The sequence below is a fragment of the Tinamus guttatus genome, unplaced genomic scaffold (genome assembly GCF_059628265.1).
Source record: "Tinamus guttatus ecotype Peru unplaced genomic scaffold, ASM5962826v1 Tinamus_guttatus_pri_ptg000356l, whole genome shotgun sequence".
In the NCBI taxonomy this organism is placed as follows: domain Eukaryota; kingdom Metazoa; phylum Chordata; class Aves; order Tinamiformes; family Tinamidae; genus Tinamus; species Tinamus guttatus.
In genome coordinates, this window is record NW_028288890.1 from 3,609,427 (window position 1) to 3,624,910 (window position 15,484).

The 15,484-nt window shown below is 48.8% G+C and overlaps 1 protein-coding gene across 1 annotated transcript; it reads left to right on the plus strand.

Moving 5' to 3' along the window:
* The first annotated feature begins 7,242 nt into the window (after positions 1-7,242).
* On the plus strand, positions 7,243-11,352 carry LOC104565184 (fibrinogen-like protein 1-like protein). Its single transcript, XM_088529986.1, has 3 exons — positions 7,243-7,377; positions 9,256-9,318; positions 10,708-11,352. Exons 1-3 carry the CDS (start codon positions 7,314-7,316, stop codon positions 11,334-11,336), a joined length of 756 nt encoding a protein of 251 aa, XP_088386112.1. The 5' UTR covers positions 7,243-7,313; the 3' UTR covers positions 11,337-11,352.
* Positions 11,353-15,484: the final 4,132 nt, after the last annotated feature.

The window sequence follows — 15,484 nt, forward strand, 5'->3', positions numbered from 1 at the left end:
GAACCCTGCAACAGCAATTTTGGCAGATACAGGACAGGGGGGAAGGGGAGAAGAGCCGTATGAGCCAGTCAGGGTAACAAAAAGCTCCCAGATGGGCTGTGAGGTCTCAGAGCAAGAAGGGTTATTTTTATATGTCATCTACCTTGCTTAGGCCCCTCCACTGGGAGTAACAATTAGACCTGTCCTCTAACACAGTGGCCATGGTAGGAGCTCTGGGCTCTATTTCTCATGACTTGCTGTTTTTATTTGGAGCTTTCTGGCATATCTAGCCAAGAAAGGAGAGAAAAAAACATCCTCCAGATCCTGATGAGCTCTAAGCATAGCTGCCATACATAGAGCCCTTGGCATATTGAGGTACTGCTTTTGTGAGGACGGTAAGTGTCCAAAATGCTCTACTGGATGAAGATGTGTAAGAAAAACTTACTTTTTTCCCTGGAAATTATGGCATTGAAAAAGAAAACTAAGCTCTACCCTCATCTATAGAGGTCTCTTTCCATGGCTTGTTACAGTTCATCTTTAGCAAGGCCAATCTGTGTCTTGACTAACTTGGCAAACTAATTTGCTGTCTAATTTTTTTATTTTTGTTCCATATCTTCTAAGGAACATTTTACAACGTGTACTTCAGATTCAACACTATGAAATCCAGATTTTCTTGGACACAAAGCCCTTGCAGCAAGCATTACCCTTCCTGAGAGGAGGAAGGGAAGACTTTTAACCCAAAAAGAGCTCTTTTTGCTCCCTTGGGAGCATCTCTGCTCAGATCACACAGAATCATAGTATAATACTCACTCATTGCAAACTCACTGAATTACAGCATATGGGCAAAAACTCTGGTTTCAGTCTGGAGCCACCAAGGGTGCCAGGGGGAAGACGGCTTAGCAGGTGTCGGACGGTTTACCTTACAGACCAAGGCCCAGGAGGGAGAAGTCCCTGTGTTTGTGGAGTTCCCGTGTTCGCACCAGCCTGGTTGTGTGCTGGCAGCTGGCAAGCCCTGGGATCAGTGCTGAGCCAAGGAGTGTCTTTGCTGTTGTGCACCTTGGTGCCCAATGTCCCCCCCACCTGACCCATACTTACCACTCCGGGGGCTTGCGGTGGGCACTGCTGGGCCAGCGCTCACGCAGAGAAGCATCACCACCATGGACAGAAGGGTAATGCCCCCATGATGCAGGGTCATCCCAGCCTGGAGTCCTAGGGAGGAAAAGACACAACACTGTGAGGATTCCTTGGGAGCCAAGGTGGTACCTGCCCCTCCAGGCACTGCCAGCAGGCCCAAGGGAGCTCTGAGCAGGGAAACAGGGCTCCTGGGTCTGCCTCTACCAGGCTAAGCGGAGTAACAGCTTTGTTGCCCTTCTGACCTGCCCCTTCCCCACAGGTCTGTTCTTGGAAATAACAGCCCGAGATGGACTAGAAAGGAGAATGACAGTGCTAGATCTGAGGGGAGGAGTTTGCGTGAGGGAATAAAAATCATTTTGCACTCATTCTTAAGCCTTTTACATAAGTCCCTCCAACCCAAGGACAGACAGTGGGAAACCAGAAGCAGAGGATGGAACCTATGGGTCCGGTACCATATCCCAAGCAAAGAGAAGGAATCTGCCTGGATTCACACCCTGACACAGGCATGACCACACTCTCCTCTCTCCCAAGCACACGACTATGCCCTGCGCCAACTCAAGCACTGGAAGTGATGCCGTCACGCCTGGGAAGGACCCCTGTGCAACCACAAGGGAAAGGACAAAGCTGAGATGTCGGGCTCCACGTTACCTTCCCTTGACAGGACAGGGGAACAGAGGGCACAGCAGCCTGGGGAAAGCATAAGCTTGCAGCAGTGCTGTATCTTGTTCAGTGCTTTGCTCTCATGTCCCTTCTCCTACAAGGGTGCCTAGCAGTGTCCATCATCCAGGCAAGATCAGGTCACTGTCCTCTCACTCATCTTGAGTCTTTGTATACTCACCCCAGCAGTTCTGATCTGAGCCCAGCACCACACACAAGCACAGCACGCTGTTGGGAAGAGAACTCACCCATCACAACAGCACTGCTGGACAGAGAGCAGGAATCCCGTGGTGCTCCCTCCCGTGCAAGCTTTGCACAGAGACTTTATAGGCACCGCACACACCCACTTATGGTCATTCTTGGCATTTGTAAAGGTACAAGGAGACACTTGCAGCCTGTGACTCTTGAGCAGTTCTCAGGTCCCATGACAGCACAACTAAACCCTTTTTGGGGGAAAGGGGCATCTCATGCTAGCCAGAGAAATGAAACACAAAACAATCTTAAAACAACCCCCCTACACCTATGATGAGGGATTTCAGCTGACTCTTACAGCTATATAAACACTACACATGAATCACCCACTCGGAGCAATTTCCAAAGTGCCACAATCAAACAGAAGTGGAGGGACCCAGATTTTAAGGACATGCACACAGAAACTAGCAAGGAAGGGGAGATTAAGTCTCCAATCAAGCCCCAAAAGTGACCTTAGCAAAGATGAGGAAGGTCCTCAAGAGACCTGCCTGTTTGGTAACTCCCCACTGGCAGGATTCAGGATCTGTGATTTAAATCTTTGGGCTGGTGCCAGTGTCCAACAGCCCAGAACTTAAGGCACAAGTAGGTGACCTCTGGCACCCCAATCTGCATGCTCTGAGCAGAGGTCAAGGGCTCCAGTGGCAAGCAGGTGCCTGAAAGCCCCTGTGCCATTCTGCTTCCCAGCCTCCGTCTTTGGCCAGGTAAGGCCCGCCAGCCCCAGCACTGTTTGCCTGTGGTTGCTTCCTATACAAGAGCAGAATGCATTCAGGACAGCTTGTTTGGGAGGGCTACTTTAGGTACCAAAAAGTGGGATGGCTTGATAGCTTTTCCAAGACAAGTTTAAGAGGATTAAGTTCTGGCCCATCTGCCTTCAGCTTCTGATGACCAAGTACTGGTTTCAGTAGCTTATAGCACAGGAACATTTCCCTCACTGAATAGCCGGGGATTGTCTTTATTCCTGTTGTTCACATCAAGTCAGCTTCTAGCTGAGACTTCCACCAAATGATATGGATACCACCATAGTGAAGGAGCCCATGTCAAGCAGGATGATTTGCATATCTGGATGGACATTGGCGTCCTGCACTCTATGAGGTCAGGGCTCCCTCTAGCAATCTCCATTTGCACACTTAGATTTTTCTCCTTTCTTGATTAGAGATTGGGAACCCGAACAGATCCTGTTGTCCCCAACTTCATTTAGTTTGGGCAAGTCATGGCAATAGCAATTCTAACCTCCTCTGTCACCATCCAAATCCATGCAAAGGCCTGGAGACTGTGGCAGACTGAGCCAGGCTCCTTCTCCTCCTGCTGGGAACACACTTGCTCTCTGCAGCAGTTCTCCTTGCAGGGCTGGGACTGATCCATGGGCTCTGTGACCCCGAGTCTTATCCATGTGCAGACAGGGGTGCTTGAGAAGGAGTATAGAGACATATGGACTGACATTTCCTCAACAATATAGGATACCTCCCAAACTGGGTGACATTGACTTTGCTCTTAGCAATGGAGGCTGAGCATTGCTTCCCTGAATTTCTCGGAATGCTTTACGAGCCCATGGAAGATTTCAGCATCCATAGCTCCACTCTGCATAGCAGAGAGAATACTTATGGGAAGAGAAGTTGACCTTTCCCTCACCATCCTCTCAAGAATCATTACTCAGCCGGATAGCCCTGATACGTTCCCTTTATGTAGCTAAAATGGCCCAGGCTACTGAGTCCTTGTCTCCTGTTAGATCCTGGAGAAGAGGACCTAGTGTGTTCAGAAGGTAAATGTCAAGTCAATTTAAAGAAGTCCTTATATCTAATGAGAATTTTCCATGTTCCAGCTTGGAGCCATTGATTCTCAACATTATGAACCCCCGAGAACAGTCTGGTTCCATCTTCTCTATATCCTCCCATGAGATAATTGTAAACATCTCTGTGGTTTTCCATTTGCCTTCTCTTTCCAGTCTGTACAGACTCAGTTCTTTTAGTCTCTCCCTATATATCCTGTGCTCCAGCCCCTCGACCAGTTGGTGGGCTCCCCTGGACTCACGCCAGTCTGTCAATATGTTTTTTGCAATGAGGAGTCAAAACTGGACACAGTGTTCCAGAGTCTGGCTCCCATGTTACAACCTGCGTCTGTCACCTCTTCTTTTGTCCCTGTGAGACCCTGAGGAGAGACTGGCTTCATCTCTTCTTTATCCTCCCACCAGGTAATTGTTGGCAGCAACAAGATCCCTCGCCTCAGCATTCTCTTCTGCAGGCTGAACAAATGCAGCTTGCTCAGTCTGACCACGTATGGCATGTGCTCCAGCCCCAACCGTCTTTATGGCCTCTACTAGACTCACTCCGACGTGTTAATATCTGTCTTGCAGTTGGGAGTCCCAAAGAGGACCCAGTGCTCCAGGTGCAGTCTCACAGTTACTGAGTAGAAGTGAATAAACTCTTCCCTTATCCCTGGGCTTACGAATATAGTCCAGGACACAGCAAAAGAATAAAACAAAACAAAAACAAACAAACAAACAGAACCCCACAGATTTGTGGCCACTCCTGGTTCTGTCAGTACAAGACACATACTAAACAGGATCTGGGAATCGGGCCCAAGACACGACTGGAGTTTCAGAGAAATTCCCTCTCTGGCCTTTCCCTTGCCTGCTTTGCAGATCCTAATGTATCCTTCTGAAAAAAGCAGTCTGGGACTGCGAGCTGCTTTTGGGGTTCTGCCAAGGGGTTCTGCAAACCTTTACTTGCAGCCCCTGTTTAGTAAGGGCAATGGCATGGCAGGGGACATATGTGTGTCTTCATGCTGCAAGAGCCACACGATAGTTGTGGCCTGAGTCTAAAGCCCAACCTGCCCTTCTGGAGATACTGCCCATCAGGTGCTGCTCAGCAGGCAGTGGATGCTAGGGGGCAAATGTGATCGTTACTCTTGGTATACTGGAAGTCTCAACATGTACAACAGCTTGGCATTTTAAGAAATATATGGTGTAAGTCTTCCTGCTTGCAGGCAGAATCTTGACCTGAGACCATTTTACTCAGTGTCACGGTTTCTCTCGTGCTTGTCACAGGCACAGGAACTGTGGTGTGAGGTGGGAGGTGACAGCATGCCTTGTGCAAGAGGCAGTGTGGCTACGGCAGGCCAGGCACAGCAGCGGGGAGGCACCTGGAGTGGCACTTTCTGAAGTTTGGTTCTTAGATAAAAAACGCACAGTCTGCCAGGAACATTTGAGCACCTTGAGTGCTTTCCTGAGGGTACTGGAGAGTCCCCAGTGACTCTTTGCCTCAATACATGCTCTGAAGAGGGTGTTTTTCCCTTTGATGTCTGATTTCCACCCGGGAGGTTGAATGCTAGCTGCATATTTACTTAGCAAGTCGAAATGTTCACAAGTTCCCAGAGAATGCTGTTCCCTGGGGAAACCCCACTGGAGGAGCCAACACTGTAAATTAGAGCTGTTTCAAGACATCATCTTATTTATGCTTAATTATTTGCTTTGACTCTAAAGAAAGCTCTTCACCTTTGTGAAACACGGTTGTCTTTGTCTGAGGACATATTACTTAATGGTGAAGAGCAAATAAGCCATAAACCACCAGTGCTGTTGCCAACTACAGGACAAGTGCTGCGGTTTGGGTCTCGTGCCCCACTCCAACCCCACTTCCCAAGTCATATAACTGCAGGTCTGGCCAGTCCCCTACCCAGGCCAAATCTGCCCAGCCTCCCGATCTGCAGGTCCCGGTGGAGACACCATGGGTGAGTGTGGGCTGGTGGGCCGGGTCGGGGAGTCACCGCGCCGCTCTGTACCCGCTACATGTGGCTACAGGTCACACAGCGTCCCAGCACTTTGTCTTCTCCTGGGTTGCTTTCTTGCCATGCTCCTGTCCATCTCAACGATTGGTTTGATGGGGGTTCTCTGTCCCCTGGGTGAGGAAAGGCAGCAGGAGATGCACATTATGCTATTTGGAGGTTAGATAGGTGTAGACCTGAAGTGCCAGACGGCTGATATTATAAATCTTACATTTATCTAAAGTTCTTTGCAATTTTCAGCTTTCCAATAAAGTATTAAATATCCTGGCACAGAAAAGGATTTTTAAAAAATACATTCTTGCTCAAGCAGCAATATTGAAGATATACTGAATCTTACAATAGGTCAAGAGACTGAATGTTACACAGAAGTTGAAAAAGGGTTCAATATGACTGAATTGTGGTTAAAGGCACTTTGCTGTAAAACTGTAACCAGCACAAATGGTTACAGTAATACCAAGCATTCCCAGAAAGGAGTGCTCGACCCTGTGAGGACTGCAATAACATACGACGCCTCTCAGTTGACAGGTCCAGGCTGATCATTTTCCTCCTCAATCATTTCTAGGAACCCTGACAAAACCAGCTATCCCAGGGCAGTGCAGGGTTTGACTCCTTGCAAACAGAAGTGGGATCGCATTAGTAATCTGGTGGCTCATCTATCACATGGTGGAACAGGTTTCCCCATGGGCAACCTGGTGAGCACCAGGTTCTACTCTCTGGAACCATGATAGACCTTCTATGATTTAATTTTGATCTAGTATTGAAATTTGTGTTTAGGTTTAATATTACAAAAAGTGGACTATTCTATCTAACTGTCCTGAACAAGAACAAATTAGAGCAGCTAGTTACGGGGACATTTTGAAGTAGTCATATAACCACATGATGACCACATGAAACCACATTGGCTCCAGCCAGGTAATAATTCATATGATGTGACCCCTCTCAGTCATGCAGCCTACATGCAGGGCCCAAACACAGACACACATTTCTGCCTGGACCTCCCCACCTGCTCATGTGGGTTCTCACTGCCCTCAAGACCTGGGCTGGAGACATATGTGCTCCTGGCTTACCCCAGAGACCACAAGAGCGTGACATGGGAACACGATGGGAGCTGGGAGAAAACAGGACTCCTCCTTCCATATTCAACCAGCTTGTCATCTCCAGCACCAAGACCCCTTAGGTTCTCCCAGAGTTTCTTAGTTACGGTAACTTTGCTTTTGGACAAAATTTTCATATTTTTTTTTCTGCCTCAGAAATCATCAACAGCAGTTGCCACTACTGATTCCTCCTCTAGATTAATACTTGACAACTCATTTGAGTGAATTTGAACTTCTAATTTCTTGTGGGACTTTTATAACTCTATAACTAAAGGATTCAAATAAGATTCATGGATTTATAATGTCAGACTCTGTTTTTCTCCATCTTTTCACTTTTCAGCTCTCCAGCATTCTTGTCTCCTCCTTCTGACCTGCCTGCTGGCTCTGGCAGCTCCTCTTCTTGCCATTGACATAAGAAACATGCACCTCCTCAATGGCACTTTGGATGAAGTTACAAACATCCTCACAGGGTCCTTCCCTCTTGGTATGTATTCCACTGTGACAGAGAGAGGCAAACAATGTCATGTTCAATTATATCCTACACAGGTCTTCACCCCACTCTAAACTCTTTGGAACAGGCTGTTCCAAAGCAGTAGTGCTAAAGATGTTAAAGTTTTGTGTTTTGAGAGCAGGAGTCAGTAGCCAGGTGTAGAAATCACAAAGTCAGTAGGAAGCTGAACTCAAGACAGAACTGAACACAAAGAGGAGCTAAGTTACTACAAAGAGTCTGAAAGAGGGGCCCTGATGTAGGCCAGATCAGACAGATGGGTGTACAGAACAATCTACAACTAGAAACACTGGAGCAATGAGGAAGCCTCCCAGAAATGCTCTGAAATTGAAATGGGGGCCCCTGGAAGAGCTAGTCCCCTATAACATGAAGAGAAAGGGTTCTTGTTGGCAAAAGTCAAGGTCCAAGCATTCAAAGCTTTGTTGTCCTTGTTGGTTTTGTCAATCTTCACTGCAAAGGCCAGCTGCCAGCAAGCAGCCAAGATAGGGAGCACCTATGACTGAGACAAAAGCTTGGACTTCCCCAAGAATTTTAGTCAAGTTTGAATAAAGAAAGAGAGTGTGCTCCGGGTTTCACTCTCATTTCTTGCCTAGACCACTGATAGAGTGTTCTGAAAATACTAGCAGTGAAGTTAAGATGAGCATGCAGACAGCAAAGTTAGGGAAGACCAGTTAACATTTGAAACTCTTGACTTGTGGAGGAGGGGTTCCAAACAGATGGGAAGTGAAGGCTTCTCACTGGAATGGTCAACAGCACACATGGAAACCAGGAGCAGGGAGGTCAACCTACAGTTCTGCAGACAGGAGCAGGGATGGACTGCCTCACAAAATGAGCATGAGTGAACAGCTTCATATCGGTACAATAAAAGCAAATACCATCCTGCCTGAGTCCTCTAGACCACATTACAAGAGTGTTTCCAACTCCATACAGGCACAGGCCAACTACCACATTTGCTGTGTAGCATATTTGGAAACCATCTAAGGAAAGGAGTTAAAAATCTGTCAGAAACAAAAAACAAACAAACAAAAAACCCTGTATCAGGAAAGGTTGAGGAACTGGATAGATTAGCCCTGAAATTGGAAAACTACGGAGGAGGATATGATAGCAATATTACTGTCTGGCTGCAGAAAAAGGAGGAGCAAAGTGTTATTCATATACTCTTGCTGTTGCAGGAATGGGCTTATACATAATGCAAGAAACTTAGGATAAGCACACAGGAAAATCTTAAGGGGAGGGATAAGCACCAGCTGAGAGTAGAGTGGAGTGTAGGTTTGGGGATGTTAGGAAGGAGCTACTGCAGGGTTAGGCATCTGTGTTAGTCTTGGGGACTAATGGACTGCAACCCATTCCAGTGATTTTTAACTGTGAGTATCAAGAATCATATAAATCAATTCTAAACTACTTCCTTTTCTAGAAACACACTTTGATTCCCCTTACAAGCCTCTTGAGTGGAGCCCCTCTTCCCAGCTCCAGATACCTAGACTAATTTTCCCATGTCTACTCTCAAATCTCTTCCCCCTTTAGTCCCCATTCTTCCTGAGTCCTTTCCTACCTGCTTCTACTTTAATCTAGTGAACTGTCTTTCCAGAGCTGCTGCCACCATTTGGCATCCTTCCCACACAGAGGATGCCCAAACTCTTCTCATGAAAGGAAGCATTTGCCCCATCCTAACGTTATGTAAATTCCCCTAAACAACCAACTGGCTGATATCTTGAAAACATCAAATTTGGAGAAACAGTGGGAAAAGAGAAGTGTAGAGGAATAGCAACCAGAAAATATCACTTTCCCCTATCAGGTATTTGACATGGCTGCTCTCAGCACTCACTCCTGTCTCCTCTGTTCTTGTCAATTCAGATGAGGGTGACAACCATGTTCGACAGGTCAGAGACACTGCCCCCCGCCCACCAGCGGCCCATGGTAAGTCTCTCTCCGATGAGTATATCAGCTCAGAAGGCCTCACCATTGCTGGAAGCCTAAAAGCTCATGAAGAACTCACAAGCACATCAGCCTATGCTCTCCATATGCCTGGGTACTCCCAGGAAAACCACTGATTTTCTTTTAGGCTGTGGATGTGCCACAAGGTATCACCTCTGAGGGACTCTAGCACCAAGCATGCTAAGATGCAGTAGGTGAGGGGGATCTTTAGCATGAGGAATTTTTCATCTGAAAATCCGAAGTGAAAAGTGGAAGTTCATTATTTGAATTTGGAAATTGATGACTGGCTATTTTCCTATTTTTACTACACAGTGAATGAGTGGATTCAGTGAGACAGCGACCAGATAGTTTATTGAACTGCCTGAGTCAGTGTTAGCCCATCTGATCACAAGATATGACTTCACCGGGTAGGAACAGCCACTGGCACTGGGAGCAGAGTAGGTTATCTCCCATAAGTGCACTTGACTGTTTACTGTAATAAGGAGTCATCCTCTGGAGCTTGGAAAGACCGCTGTCAAACCAAACAAATCAGCAAATCTCAAAAAAACTACTTGAGTAACCCAAAGCCAATGGTTTATTCCCATTGAAGTCATAAGGGCTGGTTTCATGATGAGCTATATGAATATTTTAACCAGACTCTCTGCAGATTTCTGAGATGACCCTCACAGGAAAACAGTTCTTCCTCATATGGAGATGGAACTGCCTGTGTTTCAATGTGTGCCCATTACCCCTTGTTCTGTTGCTGGCCACCACCAAGAAGAGTTTGGCCCCATTCTCCTTATATTCTCCCCTCAGGTATTTGCACACATTGATCAGACCCCTTTTCAGTCTTCTCTTCTCCAGGCTAATCAGGCCCCGCTCGCTCAGTCTTTCCTCATACAATGGATGCTCCAGTCCCTTCATCATCTTCGTGGCTCTACCCTGGCCCCTCTCTAGCAGCTCCAGGTCCCTCTTGTCCTGAGGAGCCCAGAACTGCCCCCAATGCTCCAAGTGCCTTCCCAGAGCCGAGCAGAGGGGCAGGATCCCCTCCCTCGACCTGCTGGCAACGCTCCTCCTAACACAGGCCAGGAGTAGGTGGCAGTCCCCATGGTACCTCATGTGTTAGGTGAATGCAATGTCTGGCTTGGTTTCACCAGCCCAAGACACTTTGGTTCTGTTTTCCCATCAGTTTGAATCCTCTCTTGGAAAGAAATGAAGCCTAACTCTCATTTTTATTATTTCAAAGTGTAGGTTTACTGCTGTGAACGCCTGGCAAGAATACAGTCCAAGAATGTGCCTGCAATAGGATCTAAGCACAAAAAGATTATCAAGCGCTTCAGTGCTGTGTTTTGTGGGATCTAATGTTATAACCGTCTCTGTTTCCTGCCCTAGGTTGGCCTAAGGACTGCAGCGAGATCCCTGTTGGTAGCCCTAGTGGCATCTACATCATCAAACCTGCAGGACTCCACTACATTCTGGTGTACTGTGAAATGAATGTAACGAAGGGAGGTTGGACGGTCATCCAGAGGAACAAGAAAGATACACCCGTCACCTGGGCCGAGTCCTGGAGCACCTACAAGTACGGCTTTGGGAACGTGCGCAACGAGTACTGGCTGGGCACGGAGTACATCTATCAGATTGCCAAGCAGAAGGTCTACCAGGTCAAGTTTGTCGTCGAGGATGCCACGGGCAGCCCCAAGTTCGCAGACTACAACCTCTTCAGTCTGGAAGATGAATCCCGTGGGTACCTGTTGAGGCTGGGCGCCTACAGCGGGACGGCAGGGGATGCCATGACCTCAGACAATCCCAACAAGGTGCATGACAACATGAAGTTCTCCACAAAGGACAAGGATCAGGACACTTACAGTAAGAACTGTGCCTACAGCTATGAGGGTGGATGGTGGTACTCAGCATGTTACTCTGTACGGCTGAATTTCAAGGGTGGCCTGACATGGGGTAGCCTGTGCAATGGGAACTGCAAATCCTCTCTCATCCTCATCAAACCAGCTTCCTACTGTTAGTGCTCCCTCCACTCCTGTCTTCCACTCCACAAAGGCTTTGCATGGTGAAGGAGTTTGAGCCTTTCTGGAGCAAAGCGGGGAGCCAAGGGGTAGTAGGCAGTTAATGAAATACCACTTTCCTTTTCCTGTCTCCAAGGGTAGGCTGTCTGTTCCACTCTATTCTCTTGTGCTTGTTAATGATCTCTTTCTATTATATTCATAATCAAAAAAAATCATTTTTAAACTTTATGGATTTCACATGTACATTCCCTGTGGAAGGAAAGCACTCAGCCCAGGAGGGATTTTCTTCAAAGCCTCTGAGATACCTCCAATAGTCATAGCAAGAAAGAAAGCTATATGCTCGAATTTCCATATATTCTGTGCATCTCTGCAGTGTCTGGTAAAGCATTCAAATATATTTGCTTACTTGAACTCATTCTCCATTAATGAATATCTGTTCTGTATCTCTGATGTGCTCCCACTAAGACTGAAAAAATCCCCTGTGTCAGATACTGTGACTGGAATATTAGGTATTTTGAGAGAAAAAACTTCGTGTGGTTTTCTTTGGAACGGGCATAAGAGAATTAAATCCAGTTACATTTGAAGTAAAAGAGCTGTGTCTCTGCACAGGATGGTTCAGAAGGGACCTGGCACACAGGAGAACTCTTCCCAGATGATCACCATTTTTACAGTCCATAGTCACAAGCTGTGGTGATTCCCCATGCCAAGGTCCCACTACTTCTGCCAGGAGCTGGTGTTGGCTACCTGTCTGTCCCCCACAGTCATGCTTTGATTCCCCAGGAACATGATTTCAAGGTTGTAAATAAACCTCTGCTGCAACCCAGAACAGTGAATTTAAATGGAAGCAAAAAAAAAAAAAAGTCTGTTAGATACTAGTAACCATTCCAATGAGGGAAGAGCTCATTACAGGACACAGTATATCAGCATTCCCAGAGTTTCTAGGACTGATTTAGATGACCAGGCAAGGTGTATGTAGAGCAGATCCTGCTGTGAGGCTGCAGGACAAGGCCCCTACAGCCCCCACTCCCCAAGACACTGTGGCTCTAGGAGGACAGGCTGTTCAAGTGGAGCTTTTGCCTCCATAAACCATTTCTCACTTTGTTTTGGGGCAGGGCAATACCAAAGGCAAATTGCACTTCTAGGAGCAATGGTCATGATCTGTCCTACCAGATGCAGAGCCCAGAGCCCAACAGCAACTGTTCAAAAAGGTCTGAGATAACTGGAAAATATTGAAAAAAAAAAAAAGACCAGTGGAGGGTCTCTAAGCCAGAAAGCACCTTACACTGCTCCAGAACACTGCTATTGCAGGGCTCTTGTGGGACCTACACCTAAGGATATCCAATTTTGCAGAGGAGAACAAGGAGTTCCAGGTAGACACCATGTTAAATATAGAGCAGACGTGCCCTCATGGCGAAGAAAGTCACCAGTATTCTGAGCTGCGTTAGGAAGAGCTTCAGCAGCAGGTCAAGGGAGGAAATCCTTCCCCTCTGCTCAGCACTGGTAGGGCCACACTTGGAGTGCTGTACCCAGTGCTGGGCTCCCCTGTACAAGAAAGACACGAATTTCCAGGAGTGAATCCAGTGAAGGGGCCCAAAGACTACAAAGGGACTACAGCATCTCTCGTATGAGGACAGGCTCGGAGAGCTGGAACTGCTCAGCCTGGAGAAGTGAAGACTGAGGTGGGGATCTTATCAGGGTGTATAAATATCTGATGAGAGGGTGTAAATGAGAACAGGGCCAGAACTTTCTCAGTGATTTTCAGTGAGTGGACGAATGGCAATGGGCACAAACTGAAACACCTTTTCGCTGTGAGGGTGGTTGAACATTAGAACAGGTTGCCCAGAGGGGCTATGGAGCATCCATCCTTGGAGATACTCAAAACCTATCTTGACACGGTTTTGGGCAACCTGCTCTAGGTGCCTCTGCTTGAGGAGTTGCACCAGACGATCTGCAGAGGTCCCTTCCAACTCCAACTAGTCTGTGATTCTGTGATATCAGAGGAAAATCAGAGCTCAAGGTCACCACAAGAGCAGGGCTTGGATAGGCTCTCCTGAGAGCCTCCAGTGCCATGCACTAAGCCCCAGCCAGGCTGTGTACAGAGGACTGGCTGGAGTCCTTGATTGACCTCAGGATGTGTCCCTGCAGGGGCTCTGTGCAGTGTCTAATGGATGTCCCAGCAATGGAAGTATCTCCAACCTTGGAGACACTTCCAACTGAATTGGACATAGTCTTGAATAGCGTTATGCTCTTTGCAGATCAATCCTGCTGTGCAGGGGTTGGAGCAGAGACTCCGGGAGTGTGTCCCAACAGCAGTTATCCTCTGAAACAGGGAGAGACATTCACCCTGAGCAAAGACCATGACCAGCATGGGATGGGCACCACAGGGAGAAGGATGATAGAGCATCTCCATAGTGGACCTGGCACTGGGTGGGAGGAGGCTCTCCTGCAGTCTGAGCACTAGATGGTAGCAGAAGGCAGAGCATGTCTGGTAGGAGGGTTCGTGATATTCCTTGAGCAACCGGCTCCAGGAGGCAGCTGTTCCACTGCAGCCTGGTGTTCCAGAGACCGCCGGGCTGCCTGCTGCACCTTGCCCAGTGGATTGCACGCTTGGGAGCTGGAAGGCTCTGCCTGCACCCCTTGGGTAGCCCTGGGCCCTCAATCTGCTGGAGCCAGCCATGCTGCATTGCAAAGGTCACAGCCAGGAGGTCCCCCAGGTGTGACCATCACCACATCTCCATCCTCCCAGGTGTCTGTAGCCAGATGGAGGGATCTGCATGTGGTCTTCCATAACCAGGCAGCTCAGGCTGCTGAGGTTCAGGCTTCCTGCTGGGGAGAAACCCACTTTCAGCCCCAAACTCAGAAGGACCCTCGCCTGCCTGTCTAACAAGCTTCCAAACAGGCAAGTCGTGCTGCACTTGCCATGATTATTGCTCTGCCTTCCCAAGGCTTCTTGCCTGAATCCCTGACAGCCCCAAACAGCCAGTACCTTCCCCTGAGTCTGGGCGAGACAGGACGGGCATCTCTGCATCTCTGCACACCCTTAGTGGCCTCCAGCCTGGCCCAGCTTCCTCTATATCCTGCTGTACCTGCATGGCTCACGGTGAGCAGTGGATTTGGCTTTCAGAGCCAGTGGCTTGATGTGACCAGATGGCATGGAACAGCCTGTGAAATGACACGGCTGCTGCTGCTTCGGGGGTGTTGCATTTGCAGTGCACACTAAAGCACTTGTGCGACTAAAGCACAATTCTTGTCTCAGCAGCACTGTTTTCTGCTATGGCCTTCCAGAGGAAGTGGAGAGGTACAGGCCAGGAGAACAACCCCAAATATTTTTGCACTGCAAGAAGGTTGGTAGCTGCTGACCCAGGAGGACAGGCAAGGCCTGGGCTCAGCACTCACCCTGGGTGTCTCTGCATTGCCATCTCATCCTCCCCACCACAGAAAATAGCAGTGTGCAGCGCTCCATGCACACGAGGAAGGGCAGGGCTGTATGCACACAACACAGCGCTGGGCTGCAGGTATTCTGCTGTGCAGAGCTGCAAGCACCCAGAGCAGTGCACTGCTGCATGGTCACAAGGAGGTGCAGGGCTGCATGCACACAGAACGGTGCAGGGCTCCACGTACACAGCACAGTGCAGGGCTGCATGCACACAGGAGATGAAGAGCGGCGTGCACACAAGGAAATGCAGAACTGCATGCATGCAGGGCTCCATGCACACAAGGAGATGCAGTGCTCCATGCACACCTGGTGGTGCAGGACTCCGTGCACATGCGGTGCAGGGCTCCATGCACACAAGGAGATGCAGGCTGCATGTACACAGCATGCTGCAGGGCTCCGTGTGCACAAGGAGATGCAGGCTGCATGCACGCAGCGTGCTGCAGGGCTCCATGCACGCCTGGTGCTGCAGGGCTCCACACACACAAGGAGATGCAGGCTGCATGCACACATCATGCTGCAGGGCTCCATGCACACAAGGAGGTGCAGGCTGCACGCACACAACGCAGCGCAGGGTCCCACGCCCCCGCAGCCGGCGCACATCGTCCCCCCCGGCCCCACGCGGGGGTTTCCCGGCTCTCCGCTCCGGAGGGCGCAGCGCCCGCCCCGGGGGCGGCGCCGGCAGCGGGGCCGCGTTCGGCGCGGCGGGGCGGGC